At 43.1% G+C, this 22,189-nt stretch overlaps 1 protein-coding gene across 1 annotated transcript; it reads right to left on the bottom strand.

Annotated features, from left to right (window-relative positions):
- Window positions 1–3,364: 3,364 nt before the first annotated feature.
- LYSMD2 (LysM domain containing 2) lies at window positions 3,365–22,122 on the bottom strand. The gene is made up of 3 exons (XM_037143037.2): window positions 21,760–22,122; window positions 7,698–8,029; window positions 3,365–3,928 (listed from the first exon to the last, which is right to left on the bottom strand). The coding sequence occupies exons 1-3, from the start codon at window positions 22,018–22,020 to the stop codon at window positions 3,886–3,888; spliced, it is 636 nt and encodes a 211-aa protein (XP_036998932.2). The 5' UTR covers window positions 22,021–22,122; the 3' UTR covers window positions 3,365–3,885.
- Between the last annotated feature and the right edge of the window lie 67 nt (window positions 22,123–22,189).

Here is a 22,189-nt window from a genome sequence, read left to right as displayed (position 1 = left end):
CAGCATATATATAGGTCTTGTTTTCTTATCCATCCAACTACCTTATGTATTTTGGTTGAAGCATATAAGCCATTTACATTTAAGGTGATTACTGATAAGATACATATTTAGTGCCATTTTATTGTTAGACTATTTTCATCTTTTGCTTTTTCTTTCTCTTCTTCTTCTACTTAAAACAAGTCCTTTAACATTTGTTGCTGTAGTGGTTTGGTGTTAACAAATTCCTTTAGCTTGTCCTTGTCTGGGAAGCTCCTTATTTCTCCTTCAATTTTAAATGATACCCTTACTGGGCAAAGCAGCCTTGGTTGTAGGTCCTACTTTTCAATGCCTTGAATATTTCATGCCATTCCTTTCTGGCCTGAAATGTTTCTGTTGAGAAATCAGGTGACAGTCTAATTGGTGCTCCCTTGTATGTAACTATCTGCTTTTCTCCTGTGGCCTTTAGGATTCTCTCCTTGTCTCTATGTCTTGTCATTTTAATTATTATGTGTCTCAGTGTAGGCCTCTTTGGACCCAACTTGTTTGGAACTCTCTGAGATTCCTGGACTTGTGTGTCTTTTCCCTTCACCAGATTAGGGGAGTTTTTTATCATTATTTTTTTAAAATGGTTCGCAATTTCTTGCTTACTCTCTTCTCCTCTGGTATTCCCACGATGAGGATATTGTTACACTTCATGTTGTACAAAACGTTTCTTATGCTCTCTTCATTTTTTAAAATCTTTTTTCTTTTTGCTGCTCTGCCTGTTTTTTTCTACCTGGTCTTCCAAATCACTAATTGGCCCTCTGCTTCATCTAACCTACTGTTTATTCCTTCCAGTACATTATTTATTTCAGATATTGCATTCTTTATTTCTTCCTGGTCTGTTTTTATGGTTTCTATCTCTTTTTTCATGCTGTTGGATGTCCTTATAATTATTATTCTTCTTTTTAAAGATTTTATTTATTTATTTTTGGAGAGAGGGGAAGAGAGGGAGAAAGAGTGGAAGAGAAACATCAATGTGTGGTTGCCTCTCATGTGCCCCCAAATGGGGATCTGGCCCACAACCCAGGCACGTGGTCTGACTGGGAATTGAACTAGTGACCCTTTTGTTCACAGGCTGCTGCTCAGTCCACTGAGCCACACCAGCCAAGGCTACAATCATTACTCTTAACTCTCTATGTGAAAAATTGCTTGCCTCTATTTCATCTAGTTCTTCTGGAGAATTCTCTTCTTCTTTCATTTGGGCTGTTTCTTTGTCTTCCCATTTTGGCTGCTTCTTTGTATTTGCTTCTACATATTAGGTAGATCTGCAGACTCTGGTGTAAGCTTTTGTCAGATGCTGCTTGTGACTGGCCCAGGACAAACTGTTAGAAGCTATCAGTGATCTACAGCATGAGGCTCCCTCTGCTGGGCCTGTTTGTGTGCAGAAAGAACCAGGCTATGCACCAAGGCAGGCTTTTATCAACACCAGGCCTAAGGGAGGGTCAGCTAAAGTCTCAGAATTCCCAGAGATCCACCTTAGTTGTTAAATTAATTAGTGATATAGCATTACGCTGTATTCAGCAGCCCAGCTTAAGCTACACAGTATGGGACAGAGCAATTCCATGGGTAGGGCTATTGCTTCCCCTCAGGCCAATGCTGGGTGGAGGAGAGTATTCTGCCTGAGCACGATGGCTCCTGTGGTATGGGGGATGACTCAGCACAGGGATCTTGGTAGCTGCTTCCTCAAGTTCTCTCCCCAGAGCCACCAGCCCAAGACTAGCCTCAAGCATCTCTAGTCCACTCTGCCTTCTCTATACTGGAGCCTAGGGTAAGTGTCTGCAAACAAAATGTTGTGAGTTGGCCCTTTAGAAGCCCTCCATTTCCAGCCATCTCTTCCTGGCAGACAGAGACCTTGCTGCTTTTCACAGCTGGATGTTTTCTGGGTTCCTTTCCCACCTCTGGTGTTACAGGCTGAGAAGCCCAGGTTGGGGTTTAGACCCCACACTTCTCTGGGGAAACCACCCAGCTGCTGAAATATCCCTTCAGAATTTCAGCTGCCATCCATGGGAGCCCAGCCAGTGCTCTCATGCCTCCTTCACACTTCCTACCAGTCATGTTGTGGTGAAATAGTCTCTTCTGTCTGTCCTTGATTATAAGGCTTCTGTCCAGGTAGTATTCAGTTGGTTCTTCAGGATAATTTCTCTACAATCTAGTGGTAATTCCAGATTGGTCCTGGGAGGAAGTTAGTGTAGCTTCTACTTACTCCTCTGCCATCTTGGGTCCCTATGGATAGTGTTTTGGATTTAAATCTTTTGGGTTATACTCAAATCTCAGATAATTTTATGTTAAACAGCATGATAACTTTACACTTTTTAAAGTTCCTGTGCCTCCACAGAGCCCTTAGCCTTTTCTTACATACATCACTGCTTTTCTTCTATTTATTTATTTACTTATTTTTCTTTTAGTTTTCTACTGTTCCAATTAACTCCCCCCCCCATCATTCATGTAATACGATACAAGAAAACAGCAAAGCGTGATCAAGAGATCATCCTCTATCAAAGATGATAATAACATGAGGCAAAAAAAAAAAAAACCCAACAAATAAAAACAAAACACAAGGGATTATGTACATTGTGAATAAACAAGAAATTCACAGCAAGGGCAGACAGTTACCATTTCCCATTCATGCCTCAAGGGTTGGACATGTGCAGTTCTGGTACTGTAAACCCTGCTGTACTCACACCTAAGGACCCTTGTTTCCTACTTAATACAAGGAAAACCCGGAGGAACAAAATTGGGAGAAGAAAGCAGGGAAAGAGAAAAGAAACAAAAATGACAGGAAACAAAGGTCCATATTGCCCTTCAGAAAGCAGACCCCTTTTGGGATGTTGGAAAGGAACAAATATGAGGAATTTTTGTGGAAGCTTAAAGATTTATTTAACTCAACATTTGAATAGAAATTGAGACCAAAAAATATTTAACTGTAAATAATGTATTGCTTAATTTTTCCTGCTATAAACTATACATATAATAAAAGTAAGACAAATAAAATTATGGAAATAGAAACCTAACCCTCAATTCAAATGAGCAGTGCCTACAAAAATTCTATAAAGTGACTTATCAATGAAATCTAAACTAGAGTTCATCAATGTGTCAGGTCATGGTATTGCTTTTTTCCTCAATTGATCATATTCCATGTTTTCACTATATCTGAAACATATCAAATCAAATATAAAAATGCAAAGGTTACTAGTAATAGCAATTGATTTGCTTTTAGATTATTGAAGCTTTTTTTCAAAATTGCAATTAAAATAATAAAAACTATAAAAGTAGAAGAAAAGCTGTCACTATTTCAAAATATAACTTAAATTTTTTCTCATTTAAAAAAAATTAGAGACTCAAATATAAAAACATAGTTTATTTTTTTAGACTTTGGTAGTTTATTTTTACAAAATAGCAGACAAAATTTGGTTCTTTATAGTAATTCAGAATATGTAATACATATCGAAATATATAGCACTTAATTACAAACACATAGCAAAATCAGCATCACTTAAACAGAAACCATATTTTTCATATCACTGGGAGTTCTCAAGTAATAAACAGTTTTTAGCTTGGCTATGTAAATAGTCTTTGATGCTTTATGTCAGACAGTATTTACAAAAGCAAGTCTAAAAACTACCACCACTATAAAAGCAATGAGCTTCAGGATATAATTTTGTTTCATGCCATAATGCAGATTTAAAATTATGGAAAGCCAGAGGGAACTAATCACTTCAGTGCAATTGCAGTAGGTGGAACTACTTAACTGTGATTTAAAGATGTACACTCAGAGTCCAAAAGAAATGCTTTTGAATCTTCAGTTGTTGGTTTCTTTATGATCCAACCATCACTTAATCAGGTGATATTATGCTCCCTGATCATCTAACTGTGATAGAGTGAAGTTGCATAGGGATTGTCGTCTTCTCTGAAAAAAAAAAGAACACAGCATAAAAGTGTTTAAAAATGTACTCAGGACTTCCAGTCAACATAGAGGCACAGACAGACATGGCTTCCCTCCTCGCACAACAACATCAAAATTACAACTAAAATATAGAACAACCATCACTCAGAACCATCAGAAATCAAGTTGAATGGAAGTCTGAAAACTACAGAATTAAAGAAACCACGTCCATCCAGACTGGTAGGAGGGGTGTACACGCAGGACAGGCTGGTCCCACGCCCCCATGTGGTAGATAAAAATTTGGGAGGGGTATCTTGAGAGCAAAAAGTTCCAGTCCCACATCAGGCCTCCCAGCCCAGGGTTCTATTGCCAGGAAGATAAGGCCCCACAACTTCTGGCTGTAAAAATCAGGGGGATTGAGTCAGTGGAAGAAACATCTAAAGCCCCAAGCAGTTCCTCTTAAAGAACCCACACATGGACTCACTTACTCAAACTCACTCCTTCTAAGCTCCAGCACCAGGGTAGCACCTTGAAAGGCACTAGTGGCATACTGGGAGAAACTAAAGTCTCTGGCATCCAGGTGAGCAGAGACCATTGTCCTTTTTCCAAACCCTCCCCACACAGAGCCAGCAAAAGTTGATGCCATATCTGAGACTCCATCAACCTAGCTAACATTGTTTGACAGGCCTTGGAGCTCCCCAGAAACTCCACACCACCAAACTTATGAGCCCATCCAAGCTGTTTTTACATATGAATGGCTGGTCTTGGCTCATGGTTCACAACTTCCTAAATCCTCTCAAACAACAGCTGGTTTCAGTGAGCCCCACACCCAGGACTAACAGCAGCCAGCCTAGATTCACAGCGTGGCTTTGCCTGGGAATCTCCAAGCTCAGCACAACTAGCAGTCATCTTGGATTATTTTATAGCTCAGGCAGGGTGGCCCTGGGCAAAACACAGGTTGAGGAAGACCTTGGCCCGAACTACCCAGAAAAACCTCAGGGCTAACACACCCAATGGACAGCTACAGACCACTGTCAGAGCACTACTACCCTGCTTCTGCACAGCTGATCCTCCATGGAGGGTGGTAGTGGTGATAAGTGGTCACAGCCAATCCTTGCAGTTGACTGGCCTGGGTAAATCCCTCACATTGATCTGCCAACAGCAACCAAGGCTCAATTACAAAAAGAGGGTGTACTCAGGGCACATGAAGTGTGCATCTTGAGTACCCAGCTTGGGTGATAGAGGAAGCTGTGCCACTGGACCCTACAGGACACCTACTACATTAGACCACGTTACCAAGACATGGAGTCAAAGCAGCTCTACCTAATACATAGAAATAAACAAAGAAAGGCTGCCAAAATAAGGAGACAAGAAACATGGCCCGAATGAAAGAACACATCAAAACTCCAGAAAAAGATCTAAATGAAATGGAAATAAGCAACCTATCAGATGCAGAATTCAAAACAGTGGTTATGAGGATGCTCAAGGAACTTAGTGAGGACCTTAGTAACATAAAAAAGATCCAGTCAGAAATGAAGGCTACACTACCTGAAATAAAGAACAATCTACAGGGAGAAAAAGTAGAGTGGATGAAGCCAAGAATCATATCAATGATTTGGAACGTAAGCAAGCAAAAAACAACCTATCTGAACAACAAGAAGAAAAAAAGAATCCAAAAAAAATGAGGACAGTATAAGCAGCCTCTGGGATACCTTAATAAGTCCAACTTTCATATCACATGGGTGCCAGAAGGAGACGAGAAAGTGCAAGAAACTGGAAATCTATTTGAAAAAAATAATGAAAGAAAACTTCCCTAATATGGTGAAAGAAAGAGACATGCAAGTCCAGGAAGCAAAGAGAGTCCCAGTCAAAATAGATACAAACAGGCTCACTCCAAGATACATCATAATTAAAATGCCAAACGTTAAAGATAAAGAGAGAATGTTAAAAGCAGCAAGAAGGAAAAAGTTAGTTACCTACAAGGGAGTTCCCATAAGACTATCAGCTGATTTCTCAAAAGAAACTTTGCAAGAGAAGGGTCTGGCAAGAAATATTCAAAGTCATGAAAAGTAGGGACCTACAGCCAAGACTGCTCTACCCGTCAAACCTATCATTTAGAATTGAAGGGCAGATAATGAGCTTCCCAGACAAGAAAAAACTAAGAAAGTTTATCATCACCAAACTATTATTATGTGAAATGTTAAAGGGACTTATTGAAGAAAAAGAAGATCAAAAGTATGAACAATAAAATGGCACTACATATGTATCAATTGAATCTAAAAAACAAACTAAGCAAACAAGAAGAACAGAGACATAGTCATAGACACAGAGAGGGTTTTGATGGTTGCCAGATGGGAGAGGGTATGGGGAATGGGTGAAGGGGTGAGGGGATTGAGACAAATGGGTAGTTACAGAATAGCCAAAGTATAGTATATAGGAAATGGAGAAGCCAAAGAACTTACATGCATGACCCATGGGCACAATGGTGGGGGCTTGCCTGAGGGACTGGGGCATATGGGTGGAGGGGGGCAAATGGGGAAAAAGCAGAACAACGGTAATAGCATAATCAATAAAATAATTTTTTGAAAACTATGTTCAGAAAACTAACACACCCTGGCTAGGGTGGCTCAGTGGACTGAGTGCTGGCCTGCAAGCCAAAGGGTCACCAGTTCAATTCCCAGTTAGGGGACATGCCTGGGTTGTGGGCCAGGTGTCCGGTAGGGGGGCATATGAAAGGCAACCACCCACTGATGTTTTTCTCCTTCTCTTTCTCCCTTCCTTCCTCTCTCTAAAAATAAATAAATAAATAAAATCTTAAAAAGAAAACTAACAACTACACTTATCATACAACTTAATATCCACTTGCCAAAGAAGTGCAGGTGTGTATCAACTTATTGTGTGAGCCTTGAATGTTATATGACATGCAAGTACGCACTGAGGTGTGTTTTACTGACTACATTTTTTAATTTCTCAGTTAGCATACAAAAGAATGGCACTTGCTATATATTTATATTTATTTACATTATATTTAAATAAAGTAATGAAACTTAAATGAAGATTTAATTATGTTCTTTTTATATCTGTTTATATTTTTGATATTTCATCTCTTAAAAGGATTTGAGATGCCTATGACAAAGGGGATACATGTAAGATGAATAAAGTAGAAATTAAAAATCAGGATGAAAGAGAAGGATACAAATATATTAATGATCATACAGTGGTTGAATTAAGCACCAGTTTTAGTTGCAACCTTTCTGGTAGCCAGGGCAAAAAAGGAAACACGGTAGGTTGAGCCATCCTTGAAATCAAAAGGAAGAAGGAAACCAATATTCTAGGAGAAAGAAAGGTTTGTCCTAGTACCAAATTAAAGAACAAAGGAAAAAACTCACATGAGATCTTACGTAAAAAGGCATCTGGGAACAAACAATGCACAATGGCTTTGACAAATTTTATAAGGATCAGTATTTTACAAAGTATTTTCTAAGGCACTGCTTCCTTTGAGGGTGTCAACTAGATGCCTCTACCTGGCTGCGGTCCAGAATCGCTAGCTGGACAAGTTATGCTATTAAAGCAAAGAAGCAAACTTTTTATAATAAACCACGGTGACAAAGCATTGCAACAGATAAAGTCTTACACAGAATGCAGTGGCTGTTTAGATTTCATATATTAAAAATGTCTTTCTGGAATTAAAATATAGTTACTTAAAGCAAAAAAAGAAAAGAAATTTTAACAAAGTAAAAATATCTTAAGAGCATATTATTCAGCCTCTGACACTTTACCAGAGTATTTTTACCTGCTTTCTTCTTTTAGTTTCTTGGCTGCCTGTGTGGATAACTTAATCTGCAAATCTAGTCTCTGCAGGAAATCTCTGGCTGACACTTCCTCAGGTGTCACGGGCTGAACCTCAGGTGCTTGAGGAGTGGGAGGAGACAGAGCTTCTGTAGCCACCGCCAGCTCTTCTTCATGAGAAAAACGGCCATCAGCAGTTTCATTTTCAGGAGAATCAATTGAGTTAAGTCCATTAAACAGCAAAGGCTTCTCCGAAATAACTGGGATGTTCAAAGTTTTCTTCAGAAATATACAGTCATTGGTAAAGAGTTTATTTGCCCTTTTAATCTGCTCCATCTAAAATATAAGAAAGGAAACAGAGTTACAAATAAATAAAAGCGGAAATAGGGCTCATTACATACCGCACAGGTAAAAATACGGGCAATGTGTGCAAAATGTGTGCAATGCTCTCTCTGGATCTGAGATTTTTAATTTGGGATTTGTCATCTCCTAAAATACCCCCAGTTGTTTCAAGAAATTCTGTCTCCTAATTTTAAAACAGGAAAGACTAATTTCCCCCACTATAGTAATTGCACTGCAAGACAGCTTTTACCAAGCTGCCCTCAATCTCCAAAGTTAAAGCAATACAGAATTTTTAGCATTTGTGTAAAAAATTACATCCCTATTTTAAAATTTTTACGATCTGATTTTTAAAAATTTACTAGCCCTGTTATTTTACTTATGGGGTGTTTCCTGTGTCTCTTGAATTATATGTGGTAAGCACAATGGGTGTAGGCAGTGGTACAGAGACACGCACAAGGAGAATTTGGAAGAACAGTGTAGGCCAGGGCTGCAGTCATTAAGAAAGGCCTCACAGGGAAGGTGGGGTTCTGATTTTGATTCTTTTACTTTTAAATGGACCTTGAAGAATGGGTAGAAGTGGGACAGCTAAGGAAAGGAGGTGGGGAGCACTTTACATACAGTATCTCATTTTTTCTAACTAATGGAGCAGGTACTGGAAGAGGTACTTGCGCTTTACAAGTAAAAGAAACCAGACTCATAGAGGTTGTGTCCCATAGAGCCATAATACAAATGGCAGATGGAGAAGCTGGAATTTAATACAGGTTTCTACAGGTTAATACCTCACTCTATCATGGCCTTTGCATGGCTCCTCCAGGCACAGAAATGGGGATAGGAGTTGGGGATGTATGGGGAATGGAATTTGCATACATTATTTAACCTCATTTAACTTTCATAACAGGTCTGCAGTCTAGATATTAGCATCTCCCTTTCACAAATGAAACAGAGCCAAAAGAGTTCAGGGGCATGCCCAACTAAGTCCACAATGCTGGTACGTGTACCTAGGAGTCAAACTATGCTGGTACTCAGTGTGCGGAGAAGTGCCTGCTCTTTTTTAACTTCATTTTTATTGTTGAGACTACTACAGACGTCCCCATTTTCACCCCCTTTGCCTACCACCACCCAGCCCCTGCCCCTCTTCCCTCTGGCCACCACGGCACTGTTGTCCGTGTCTATGGGTCCTGCACATGTGTTCTTTGGCTACTCCCTTCCCCTTCTTTCATCCAGCACCACCTCCCGCTCTCCGCCCTGATAGCTGTCAGTCTGTTCCATGTGTCCATGCTGTTTTTTATTTTGTTCATCAGTTTATTTTGTCCATCAGATTCCATACACAAATGAGATCATATGGTATTTATCTTTCTCTGACTGGCTTATTTTGAAGTGTCTACTCTTATGTCCATCACACCATATAATAAAGTATCTGCAGACTTCTTCACCCAGCTAGCCTGGGACTCGCACCATGCTAGGCTCTTTGCATTCATTGTAACAACTAATTTTCACCATGACTTTTTCTTATGAGGTATGTACTGAGCCAGTTTGGGAATCTGACAGACTTGCTTTCAAATCCTGGCTCTACCAAGACTGTACGAACATAAGCTTGTTAGTTTTCTCACTGAGTCTGTTTCTTCACGTGTAAAACAGGTATCTATTCTTCACAAGGTTGTTGGAAGGATTAAATGAGAGTTTATACACATACACGCAGAGAGGAGATAGGTGCTAGATGATAGATAGATAGATAGATAGATAGATAGATAGATAGATAGATAGATAGATAGATGAAGCATAGAGATGGATAGAGACTATTTAGCAGAGTGCCTGGCAGTATATGGTACTTACTCCTCTCCATTTCCAATGAAGAGATAAAGGCACACAAGGGATAACTGTTTGGACAAAGTGCATATGGTTCTTTAAATACATGAGCTGGAATTTCCGCTTGACTCTAAGGCCCATATAACACCAGGATGAAAGTTCATGACTAATGGAAATAAATTACGGAGATCCTTTAATGTCAAACTGATTTGAGCGAAAAAATTAGATGTCTACTTCAAAGAGTCTGAAAAAATGTTAAATAAATGCATTCTATTCCTCCTACTTTCTTACTGTAAGCTGAATCCACACAAATAATATATTCAAAGCCTTCTTTTTTTAAAGACATTACATTGCAGTATTTTTTGTGTAGGGTGGGTGGTCTTTAGTGTTCTTGTTTTTAGTTAAAAGAGAGAAGGCAAAGGTGAGAAAGAGAGAACATGAATAGGCCGTTTCGTTTTAGAGATAAAATTAAAGTCTAAAATTCCTAAGTATCTCTGGTCTAATCTAGGCTTAGAATTGAAAGAGCTGAATAACTTGAATACTTTACCCACAGCAGGTTCAGATATAGTCTAATCTGCCTTCAGTATCCCTTGTATTTACCACTTAGTATCAACCTCTCCATCTCTCCCAGCCCACGAGCTTCCAACGACACGGAGCTCTCCCCTGGCTCCAGGGTGAGCCTGTGACTCACTCCTGCCCTTTGGTGTGTCACAGTGCCCTGGCTTTCATGATAGGTCACAGTCCCATCTCAGAATGATTCAGAGCCACTGGGTCTGGGAGAGTAAAGTTCCTCTGTTTTTCCTGCTGGAAGGAGATGGGCCTGGAGCTGCTAGGAACCCTCCTTCCCACCTCCTGGAACCTGACAAGGAGGCCATCTCAGAAGAGAGCAATCAGACCTGCATCAAAGCTTGCAGCTAGGATACCCTAGGACCTTCAGTTCTGTTAGCCAGTAAATGCCATTTTGTTTGTTTTTTGCTTAGGCCAATTTTAGTTCAGTTTTCTGCTCTGCCACTTGTGAATGAAAGAGCCCTCACTGACACAGTGCTCTCTGAAATGCTTATTGGCAGGACCTACAATTGCTAATCATTATTGTTTTCTGGGAATAATATTGGAGGGCAGAAACATCAGGATCTGATTGCTGAGGCAGGGCTTGGGATCCACAAACTGAATTCCTTCGAGACGAGAACTGTTACTTACATAGCCCACAATCTAACAAAGATTGTATACGCAGTAAGTGCTTAGGATGGTTGGATGGTTTGATAGGTAGATAGCCGGATGGACGGATATAGGTCAGAGGGACAGGCATAGACGATACACCCAGAGAAGTGACCAGAAATGGGTAGTAAGTTATGTTGTGTTGGTTATTCTGTAAACCCACTCTGACCTCCCAATCCATCTCCCACTCTTCTTGAGCCTGTTTTGAACCCCAGGAGGCTGGCATCTTAACTGTACTACCCAAGCCCCTTGGTCCCTGGAATTCCTGTAGGTGTTCCAAAGGAAGACACCAGGAGAGCCACCACACCCTGACTCAGGTGGCTGCATCCCTCTGTGACAAAGTTCCTGCCAGGCAGACCCCTATTGGCTATACTGCTCCTTCCCTTGGCCTTGAGGCCTGGGAATAATATCACCCTGATGTTGTCAGTCTCAGGTGCTTCACCATCCCTTAATTCTGCTCATACTTCTGTAAATGCCCTTTTATGAAATGCTCTTTGGCCACACCTTCTGAGTCTACTATCTGTATCATGCCAGGATCCGGATACATCTATCATTCACAGCCAAGTGGGGCCAATGACAGCATGGGAGAAGGTGACCAAGTTAAAGGCCGGTGTAGTCAGGAATTAAAGGGCCTGCAGGGCTCCCCTGGCTCTTGTCATGCTGATGTACGACTGACTCACCAACAGAACTGCCTCTTTAACTAGTCCCTGAGCTTCCTTACATTGGGGCCAGAACTGGCACCTCGGTATTGTCATCGAGCATTTAAAGTGCATGTTGACTTTTATAGCTATGCTCTAAGATGACACATGGGATACCAATATCAAGGACACCAGAGCTATCCAGACATAGTGAGCACCCAGGTAGAAACCCATCTAAGGATGAGCAATTTTGAGTAGGAAGGTGAAAACAGTAAATGAGTCTAATATAAGGTAGTAGTTAGAATGCAGGTTTGGGGCCACATTTTCAGGGTTTAAATTATAGATTTGCCCTTTCTAAGCATTCTCTACACCTGTTTTCCTTTCTGTAAACTAGGGCTAAGAACAGTACCTTACACACAGTATGATCATTATGAGGATTAAGTAATTTGATTCATGAAAAGCACTTAGAACAATGTATGTACACAGGAGCACTCAGAAATGTTAGCAACTATTATCATTAAACTGGGTTAAACGTGAGAAAGCAACAGGTAAGAGCAGATCCTAACATATGTTCAGCAAATGAGAAGGAAGAAGGTAAGAACTTCTCCTAATAAAAGACATTTCTCCTACAAAATAAGGAAAAAAAATTCAGGCAAACAAGCCTGGATGAGTAACGCTGTGTGTCATAACTGCCCCGAGGCATGTATTTTGTTTGTTTTCAGAGGCAATTAATATGCTCTTAGCTTGTTCTCCTTTACAAACTATGGCTTGAAACAACTACACAGGCTCCAAACTCTGATACAGTAAAGTTAAGGGATGAAACCAGCCTTGCAAAAGGACAGGAGGGACGCAAAGCATCCCAGCCAGAAAGAGCAGCCACGAAGGCCCCAGAGCAGGAAAAATGGTGTGGCTGGAGGCTGCGCAGGGCCTGGATGCCAAGGTAAGGAATCTGGATTCATTTTGAAAGTGAGGGGAGGCCATCAGACGGTGAAGGAGTGACAGGATGGGATTTCAGTTAAAGATCACTCTGGCAGCTTTGTGGAAATGGATTCGCATCCCTGGAAACAGGGAAGGCCAGTTATGGAGGAAACCGCAATAGCACAGACGAGAGACTGTAAATCACCCCTAACAGTGAAATGATGTTTTAGGAGTGTTTTATACTTTCATCTGAGCTTTAGATGGGCCTAATGTTCTGGGAATTCGCCTCACATAAAATGAGGAGAAGCCATAACCTGGTCCAGGGAAGACCTGGAAAACTCCATGGCTGCCCCTCCTGTCCTCTGTCCAACATTTTCTAATGCCCCGTTAATGTTGAGAATAGAAACTGTGGCCTTTTCAAGGTGACACAGAACTACCCTCTGTTTCTTAGGGGTAGATGAGGAGGGGAGAGATATAGCAATCGAATGCTTTCATTTCAAAAGTCTTTTCTAATCAGGATTGAATAGCTGGCTCAATAAAGTTTACTGATAAATGGGGACAGAAAGAGCGGTGAGCGTGTGATGCAGGGCGCAGATGATGTTTCAATGAGTTGTACACTTGAAAGCTGTATGTTTTTATTAACCAGTGTCACCCCAGTAAGTTTAATTTAAAAATAAAATAAGCATAAAGTTTACTGTCTGCTTACTAAGAAATAGATTACAGAATAAATAAGAGCTAACAGGATGGCCATAAGGTCAACCACGATGAAATCAGGTAGCACAAGCGCCATCAACAACTTAAAAATAATTTATTTTAAATGATTCCCCTGTAGCCCTGGCCCATGTGGCTCAGTTGGTTGGAATGTGGTCGGTAAACCAAAGGGTCACAGGTTCGATTCTTGGTCAGGGTATATGCCTAAGTTGCAGTTCAGTCCCTAGTCATGGCACATAGGAAAGGCAACTGATTGATGTTTCTCTCTTGCATCACTGTTTCTCTCCTTCTCTCTCTTCCTCCTTTCCCATTTCCGAAATCATTAAGCAGGTCCTCAGGGGAGGATAAAAATAAACAAAAAAATAAAATGACTCCCCCGTAAATGCTTTCTGTATGGGTGATTTTACTCCAGGGGAAACTGTAAAACTGGCCCACAACAAGCAGCTGAACGCCAGCTGCCGAGGACGCCGAGGACGCTCCCGGAAGGCAACTCTGGCCAGCTCGTCAGGCCACCTGCCGAACGGGTAAAGTAACAGTCAGATTTGCTTCTTCTTTCTCCTGTAAACGATAATATAAATGGAGCCACTTTAAAAGGTAGCCGGAGCTGCCACACAAGAAGAACTGCCTTGCATGTCTTAAGTCTCCAACCTTGGAATGTCCAAAACAGGGCGAAATAACCTAAAGAAATACTGTTTACCAAAACACTGTTTGCAAAGATAACAAGAAAGCAGTTACTATGACTACTGGGCTAAAAATGTATAATAGTGTTGAGAATTAACATCACTGTTACAGTATCTGAACCAATAAAAAAGTCTTCCTCCGACTGACGCCACTGCTCCCCCTTCCTTTCTCATAAATACCCATCGCCGCCTTCTCCTAATCAGGCTTCTTTTTGAATTAATGTTTCCCAAATAGTTATTCTTATTGATCTCAATCAATGCATGTTGCCTCTCTTGAAAAGCCTTTTACAGTAAGGTCAACACTCTCCACGCCTCAAGAAAGACACATCCTTCCAAAGACATTTCAGGATAAACAACATTTACACGGCACTGTGTGGCTTGTGGGATATTTTCATAAATACGCAACTCTCATTTGATTATCATTTTTCAGAAAAGAAAAGAGACTTAAGTATTCTAGAATTGTCTCCAATCATTTTTGAGTAAGTGCCGGATTCACCACCCCACTGTCTCCTGTTAAGCTTCAGATTTGAGTGGTAATCAGACCCCTCCACTGCCATGTGCTAAGGGGAACAGGATTTAATTCTTCCCCAAGCTATCTCAGAAGGATATGTGGCACTCCATTTATGTGAAATGTCCAGAAAAGGCAAATCTATAGGTTAGGAAGTGGGTTCATGGTTGCCTGGGGCTGGAGAAGGGAACACAGAGTAAGGGCGATGGGCCCAGGGATCTTTTCAGGGTGATGGAACTGTTCTAAAATTGGATTCTGGCGATGGTTGCACAACTCTGTCAATTTACTAAAAGTCCTTGAATTACACACTTAAGATGGGTGGGTTGTGTGCTATGTAAATTATTTCTCAATAAAGCTGTCTTTTAAAAAACGAACACGTGAGAATCTATTGACCCCTCCCAAATACTAAAGACGATTTTACCATACCTCTCACGACAAGTGACACTATTTAGTTATGGTTCTCTTCCCTTTGACCAGCAAGGGCCAACAATTTCGAGTAGCAGCAGGGGCTGAAGTTGTAAATACAAACGATTTACTACACTTGCATTTCTAACTCCCCACACTGGTTCCCCTAAAGTGACAATCATTTCACCTTTTCTCAGCAAAGTGACTTCTGTTAGGAGAAGTGTCAAGAAGTGCATGGGGTTGGCAACTGACTGGAAGAGAAAGCGAAGACTCTTGATAATAAAATAGAAAGTGACTAAGGGCACTAGAGGCATGTGGCTTTGAGAAGGTGTTACCGAACAAGAGGAGGTCCGTGGGAGGGGCAATACAATATTCGGCCCACCTAGGGATGCCCAAAACTGCTATACAACAGGGGCCCCTCCCAAAAACCAAAATACTAAAATCTACTGGGCCCTTCTGTCCGCCGCCAATTGGAAACACATCTCTTAATGCCAGAGATTTGTGAAAAGGAAACAAAATGTTTATTTAATGCTATTCAGGCCTAATGCCACCACTAAAATATCAAAGTCCTTTAGGTTGTACACCTACACCCACACAGCGCTCCCCTTCCCTCTTGTCCCAACTCCGGGTACCGTAAATCAGGAAAAGAGCACACGTCTGTGTGGCAGGCCGCTGGCACCGTCAGCTGTGTCACTGTGCAGGATCTCGAGTTAATCCAAAGTACTGTGGTACCCTCTCATGGTCCACTGGCAAGAGTCCTTTGTATCCAGTTCCAGTCAAAGTCTCTGTTGCTTTTCAGGCCCCGCGGCCAAAGGGGCACCCCAAAGCCGAGTGGGCCTCTTCTACCAAAGCTGCAGGGGTCCGCACTCCACCAAAAGCATGTGGCTGTCTTCTTCACCTGGCTGCAGGGATCTCCATTCTGGCCAAACTGCGTGGTTCTTCCCTTTCACCTGGGAAAGAGGGGGTCCACACCCTGCCAAAACCGTGTGGCTCCCTCTTTCACCTCACCAACAGGGGGTCCTCACTCTGCTGAAACCGCGTGGCTCTCTCTCAATGGCTGCCGTGCCTGGCTCTTAAATCCCAGCACCCATCTTCCTCTGTACCCCTATTTCCGACTCCTCCCAAGATCAGTTACACCTGCCAGTATTCTGTATTAATACAAGTTTACTGGGCTGCCATCGTTAGTCTGGGCAGTAATCATCCCATGTCCTCGAGCCAATCTTCTCCAAGCCCCTACGCAGGCGCTGTAACTTGGGGGGACCTGCCCCCAGTTATATCTTGGGGGGAAGTGACTTCATCCCCCTAGCTCCAAGCCTGGCCACAGCCATTTAACATATCCAAGTGACCGCCAGAGGCTATAGATATGTTAAAAGACAATGCCATGGATTAGCTGCAAGGAGGCTGTGGCTGTACAAAACTGTCCCTTCCCCCCCAACTCACACCTGTGGGGGTGGGGTGAGGACATCTTATATGTCTCTCCATTACTCCCATACACTTTGAATTCTGGACACCATTCCAAATCTTTTTTTTGGGGGGGCCCCCTTTGGCTGCACCCTGTATCAAAGGGAGAGGATGGGCAAGTTGCCAGGGGAAAGTAAACAGACGAGAAATATTTGTGCAAATAATAGGTCCCCTCACTGCCTCCTAACCACTTTCAGTTTCTATTCTGAACACTGTTCCACAGTTTCCAAACAAAGAGTTCACAGGGGCTGCCTGAAGCTTGTTACTTTCCTCCAGAGGCTTACATCCACCTAAGAGGAGTAAGATCACTGCAAAAGCCACACCAAAACCTAGCAAACTAGGTTAGGTAAAGAGCCTTACTGACTCAGCGCACACAAGCACAACCAGGGAAATTCCAGCCCAAACAAATTCATGTCTGAAATTTGAACTTTACTCAATAGTTTCTCAACTCAGCCCCAAAAGTTTCTGTTTCCCAGATTCATTTTCTAAAATGCCTCTTACTCTGGTAAAGATATTCAAATCTAAATCTGTATTTAATTCAATATAAAGACCCGATGCTGGGGGTAGGGGAAGAAAGAAGCACCAAATACCAGCTGCAGCAGTAGTCTTTTTCTGCAGGCTAGAGAGCTAGCCGCAAATCCAACTTTGCAATTCAAGTCAAGCAGAATGCACCCCCTCATTTGGCCTGGACCCTGAGCCCCATCTTTAGGGGTCTGCTCAACTCCAGGGCCCAGTGACTTCAGACCAGTCAGGCTTTCCTGTGGACTAAATCCACACACATGTGGAGGGCCCACCATGTGCCAGACTCAGGCTGGACACAGAATATACAGAGATAAATAACAAGCAACCTGGCTCCTCATGCAGCTAAAGGTTGGGGGAAAGCAGCACTGTGAATAAAAAGTAGACAGCACGTATTAGCTTGTAGCCCCAGCATCTAGCACAGGGCCTCAAACAAACCAGCCTCAATAAGTTAAGTCAAAAAAGAATGAATGTCAGTTATTAATAACTATAAATGACTTTAGAAGGGATGGTGGAAAGAGTCAGTAAGATATTTTCTAAGCCACTGGCAGAAGAACTGGAGTCCCTGGCCAGGTCCGCAATTTTCTTTCCTATAGAGAAGCTTCCTGGATCCCTTGGCCCATCTCTAGGGCAGAGATAAACAAAACAGTAAACAAATAAGCAGAAAATGTATAGCATATCAACAAATTACCTAGAATCCAACCATTTTACCACTTCCTTCTCTACTGCTTTGGTCCAAACCACTACCCCCTCACCTACATTATTGTAAAGCCTCCATTCCATCTGCCTTGGCACCCAACCCCACCTCCACTACTCTCATCCCATGCCAGCCTATTCTCAAAGCAGCAGCCAGAGTGGTCTTTTTTTTAATTATTGAGTTTAGAGAGAGAGAAACATTGATTCATTGTTCCACTTATTTATGCATTCATTGGTTAATTCTTGTATGCGTCCTCTGTGAGGACTGAACCCACATCTTCAGTGTATTGGACAATGGTCTAACCAACTGAGCTACCCAGCCAGGGCCAGAGTGATCCCTTTAATGGACAGCTCAGATCATGTCACTCTTCTGCTCGAATTCCTCCAATGCTTCCCAACTCATTTAGAGAAAAAGCCAATTCTTACAATGGCCTTTATGGCCCTAAGTTAACTGGTCCAAATACACCCTGTTGCATTCTAAGCACCAGCTGTACTATACCCGGAACTTGTCAATTAGGTTCCCACCTCAGGGCCTTTGCACCGCTTGTTCCTTCTGCCTGGAATACTCTTCACAGATATCTGCATGGCTTCTTCCCTCACCTCCTTCTCAGTGAGGTCTCCCATGGCCATACTATTTTAAACTGCAGCCTCCTCCACGAGCCCTCCCTATCCTTTCCCTGCTTCATTTTTTTCATTTTGCTTATCAATACCTGACACATAACATAGTTTGTTTACTTACTGTCTCCACTGACTAAAATATAAGCTCCATGAAGGCATGGATTTTTATTCATTCACTAATGTATCACCAAAAAGATAGAAGCTGGAAAAAAAGAAAAATTAGATGAAGGATAAATACTGTTAGGAAAACAAGGCGGTAAAGGGGAGGAGAGCTGCAACTTGACACAGAGTAGTCAGGAAGGTCTCGTGGAGGAGACAGTCAAGCAAAGACCTGAAGGCATTGAGGGAGCAAGTTGCACAGCCAAGATCAGCTACACGATTTGTAGGGCCCAGTGAAAAGAGGAAATGCAGGGCCCTTGTTGACAAATTATTAAAAACTTCCAGGGGGCAATAGTAGAGCATTAAACCAAGTGCAGGGCTCTTACAAACAGGGGGCCCTATGTGACTGCACGGTCACACACCCATGAACCGGGCCCTGCGTGCAGCTCTCAGGAAGTGTGTTCCAGACAGATGGAGCAGAACAGCAAGTGCGAAGGCCCTCTGGAAAGGGACAGTGCTTTGGGAACTAGCAAAGAGGGCATGTATAAAAACAAAGATTCCTGAGTCCCTCTTCTGAATGTTCTGACCCAATAGGTTCGAGGTCAGCTAGACTCTTTTCTTTTTAGTCCATCCCAGGGTATTCTCCTATCCAGGCAAGTTTGAGGAACACGACTATTTCCACATCTTGGGATGCACACTGCTGCTAGTCATTGAGTTCCACTTCAGATAACCAGTTTCCAAGCTCTTCTACTGGTAACCCAGGACTGGCAACCAGGTCTCCATCTTCACTTCTTGTCAGAGTCTTTGTTCTGGGAACCTCCCTAAACCTAAAACACTACTGGCTTTCATCAGTGCCCCCCAACGAGGGCCTGAGGTCCTGTCTGGACTACCAGCCGGTGGCCGGTAGTCATCCACGGACAGGCTTCCTTGAAAGTTCCTGCTCTGCTAAGTAAGACTGTAGAGATATACTCTGCTCTTGCCAGGGATGTTCGAGTCAAATGTTTGCCTGGATTCACTCTTAATTTCCAGGTGTACCACCTTAGGTCTCTAAATCTCCAACATCTCATTACGTACTCCTTTAAACAACAGTTTAAATATATTGATGATCTTGGCAGTCAATGTCAGAGACTTACTCAAATTCTTTCTGCTCAGTCAGGGAAACGGGAAAGCCTTTCTGCCTTTACAGCTTCTACCTAAAATCTCAATTTACAATGAGTAAGTCCAGTTAATAGGTGCAGATATTAATTAAAGCAAGAACATCACTTCACTGTTACATATTATCACTTTCATTAGTTCCACATAATCAGTGGAGAAGTTTCTAAAAATTTCATCAGTTAAAAGTTCAACAATTTTATAGGCCCTGAACCATAAAGTTGAAATTTATCATTCGGGGCCCAAAGTAAATAATATATATGTTATAAACCAGTGGTTCTCAACCAAGAGTGAGTTTCTTCCCAGGGAACATTTGGCAATGTCTGGTTGGGGGTGGGGGTACTACTGGCATCTATAGGGAGAGGTCAGAGATGCTGCTAAACATCCTTCAATGCAAAGGACAACCCTCCAGCAAAGAATCATCCAGTCCATAATATCAATAGTGCTGCAGTTGAAAAACCCTGTAACAGACTGTGTCTATAGATTCTAGTTCATTATATCTCAGCTTAGCATGTTAAAACCAAGTGTCTTTACAAAACTAATGAAAAATGTGATTTACACTTTAACAGAAAGGGGTAATGACGTTTCGAGTAACAGGAGCCATACAAGTGAAAAGCAAGGGTTAAAAAGCATTTGATCTAAGGTGGAGTCCTGCGGTGAGCAGACCTCTAGAAGCTCTAAGCAAGTCCAGTGAAACCACACAGGGCAGGGGGTTGCAGAGAGATTGATGTGGGTAGTGACCAGGGAAGTATCACTTCTCTGGATGTCACGGATTCCTAGGTGCAGTAACCCTGGCCTAGATGGTAAGCCCCATAGAGACTAGACAGAAAAGACTTTCCTTCTTCAGTAAGAGAGCTGATGTTTAGAGAACTCTTGATAACACCAGGATAAAAATATGGGTGGAAATCAGAAGTAATACCTAGAGAAAAGCAAATGTTTTATCCCTGTGCAGATTCAAGCTGGCCTCAATGAATAAGCATATTTGGAAAATATCTTTACCTCTCATCTATCTTCTCACCTGTAAAGAAGGAAATTAATTACACCTATCTCAAGGCTTAGGAGGAAAATCAAATTAAATAAGAACAAGATGGAACATGACAAATGTAATGCCTGGCACCTAGCAGGTATTCAACAGAAGGTAGCTGCTGTCATTTGCCAATACTTCTTTCCTCTGGCTTTGACCCAAACCAGGCCGCATTAGTGCACATAAGAACTGTAGTCCTAAACTCACATTTAGAAAACCCCCAAGAGGACAGAAAGGGACAATCCAGGGCAGGATAATGTCAGCACATGCCTGTGCAGCAAGATCTTTGCTCTCAAAATTTTTACATGATGGAAGGACCTGCTAGGTAAGCAAACAGCAGCTTGTATGTGCAAAATAGATTCCTCTGTCTCCGTCGTTTGGTCAAGGGCCAGAGTTTCACTTTGAGAGAGAGAGAGATATAGAAAAGATCAACTTTCTTCCCATCCCCTTCTAAGGTGCTTCAGGAAAGAACATTGAAAATTGATACATAACTCAAATGTAGAAAGGCCACCACAATGCTCAGAGTTAATTATAAGTAATTTTAATGAAACAGTATGTTCCCTCAGGTTTCCATGTTCTTCCCAGAGCTGTAATGCAATATGACCAAGACAGGCACACTTGTAAATTTATAATAAACACAACTCTCCAGCTCACCCAGACCACAGTTCTTGGCTGCTGCTTAGCGACAGATGTCACATTCACAGTTGCCAGTGAGCCCATGGGTGTAATTTCACTTCTAAATAAAGAAGCATAATCGATAGAACCAGAGCATCTTGCGGGAACAACTACCATTCCTGACTCATCACAGTGCTTGTTTACACAGAAAACAAAATTCTCTGCCCAAGTGCACACACAGGTCAGTTCGGCTTTGAGTAAATATAGACGTGGTTGCATGAACGGGACGGAAAATCGGGTGACCGATGCTCCTGGTAATTCCAAAGCCCTGGTCCTCTTTGGCTTTCCTCACGCGACAGATCGGTCTGAGTCTGGGCTGGGCGCCGGGAACCCGATGCACCTACCCGGGGAGGGAGCCTTGGCGGCCTGCCCCTCCTGCTAACAGGACTAGCTCTGGCAACCACTGCTGTAGCCAGCATCCCACGGAGCCAGCACTTGGGGCCGAGCCTCCGGGAGACGTGTGGCCGCCTCCTCGACCCCCACTCCTCGCACGCCCCGCCCCGAGACGCTCTCCACCTTCCTCCCCCCGACCCTCCCTCGCTCCCTCCACCCCCCACCACCACCGCGGCCGCCGCAGCCGCGCGGCCCTCCCTGCTCACCGTGACTCCGTACTTGAGCGCGATGCCCTGCAGCGTGTCGCTCGCGCAGACCCGGTGCTCCACATGCCGCTCAAAGACACCGGCGTTCACGCTGGCGGTGCTGCCGTAGGAGCGGGTTTTGGTGCGGGCCAGGCTCAGCGACAGCTCGGCCTCCTCCGGCTCGGAGCTCGAGCGCGAGCGTGGTGGCGGCGAGGGGGCCGAGGGCCGGGGCGCGCGGGGGCCGCCTTCCCGCAGGGTCAGCACCGGCGAGGAATCCGCCATGGGTCCTGCAGAGGCCGCCAGGTCGGGAAGCGGGCCAAGAGGGCGGTGCCTCCGCCTCTGCCGCCCGCTTCCTCCTCACTGAGGCTGCGGACGGCTGTGCTGTGGGGGCGGCGGGCTGGAGGCGGCCGCGGGGAGCTGAAGGCCTGACATGGCGGGTACCCCCGCCCCC

The sequence above is a fragment of the Artibeus jamaicensis genome, unplaced genomic scaffold (assembly GCF_021234435.1).
Source record: "Artibeus jamaicensis isolate MK-2021 breed Jamaican fruit bat unplaced genomic scaffold, CSHL_Jam_final contig_548, whole genome shotgun sequence".
Taxonomy (NCBI): domain Eukaryota; kingdom Metazoa; phylum Chordata; class Mammalia; order Chiroptera; family Phyllostomidae; genus Artibeus; species Artibeus jamaicensis.
This window is presented reverse-complemented; position numbering and strand designations above follow the sequence as displayed.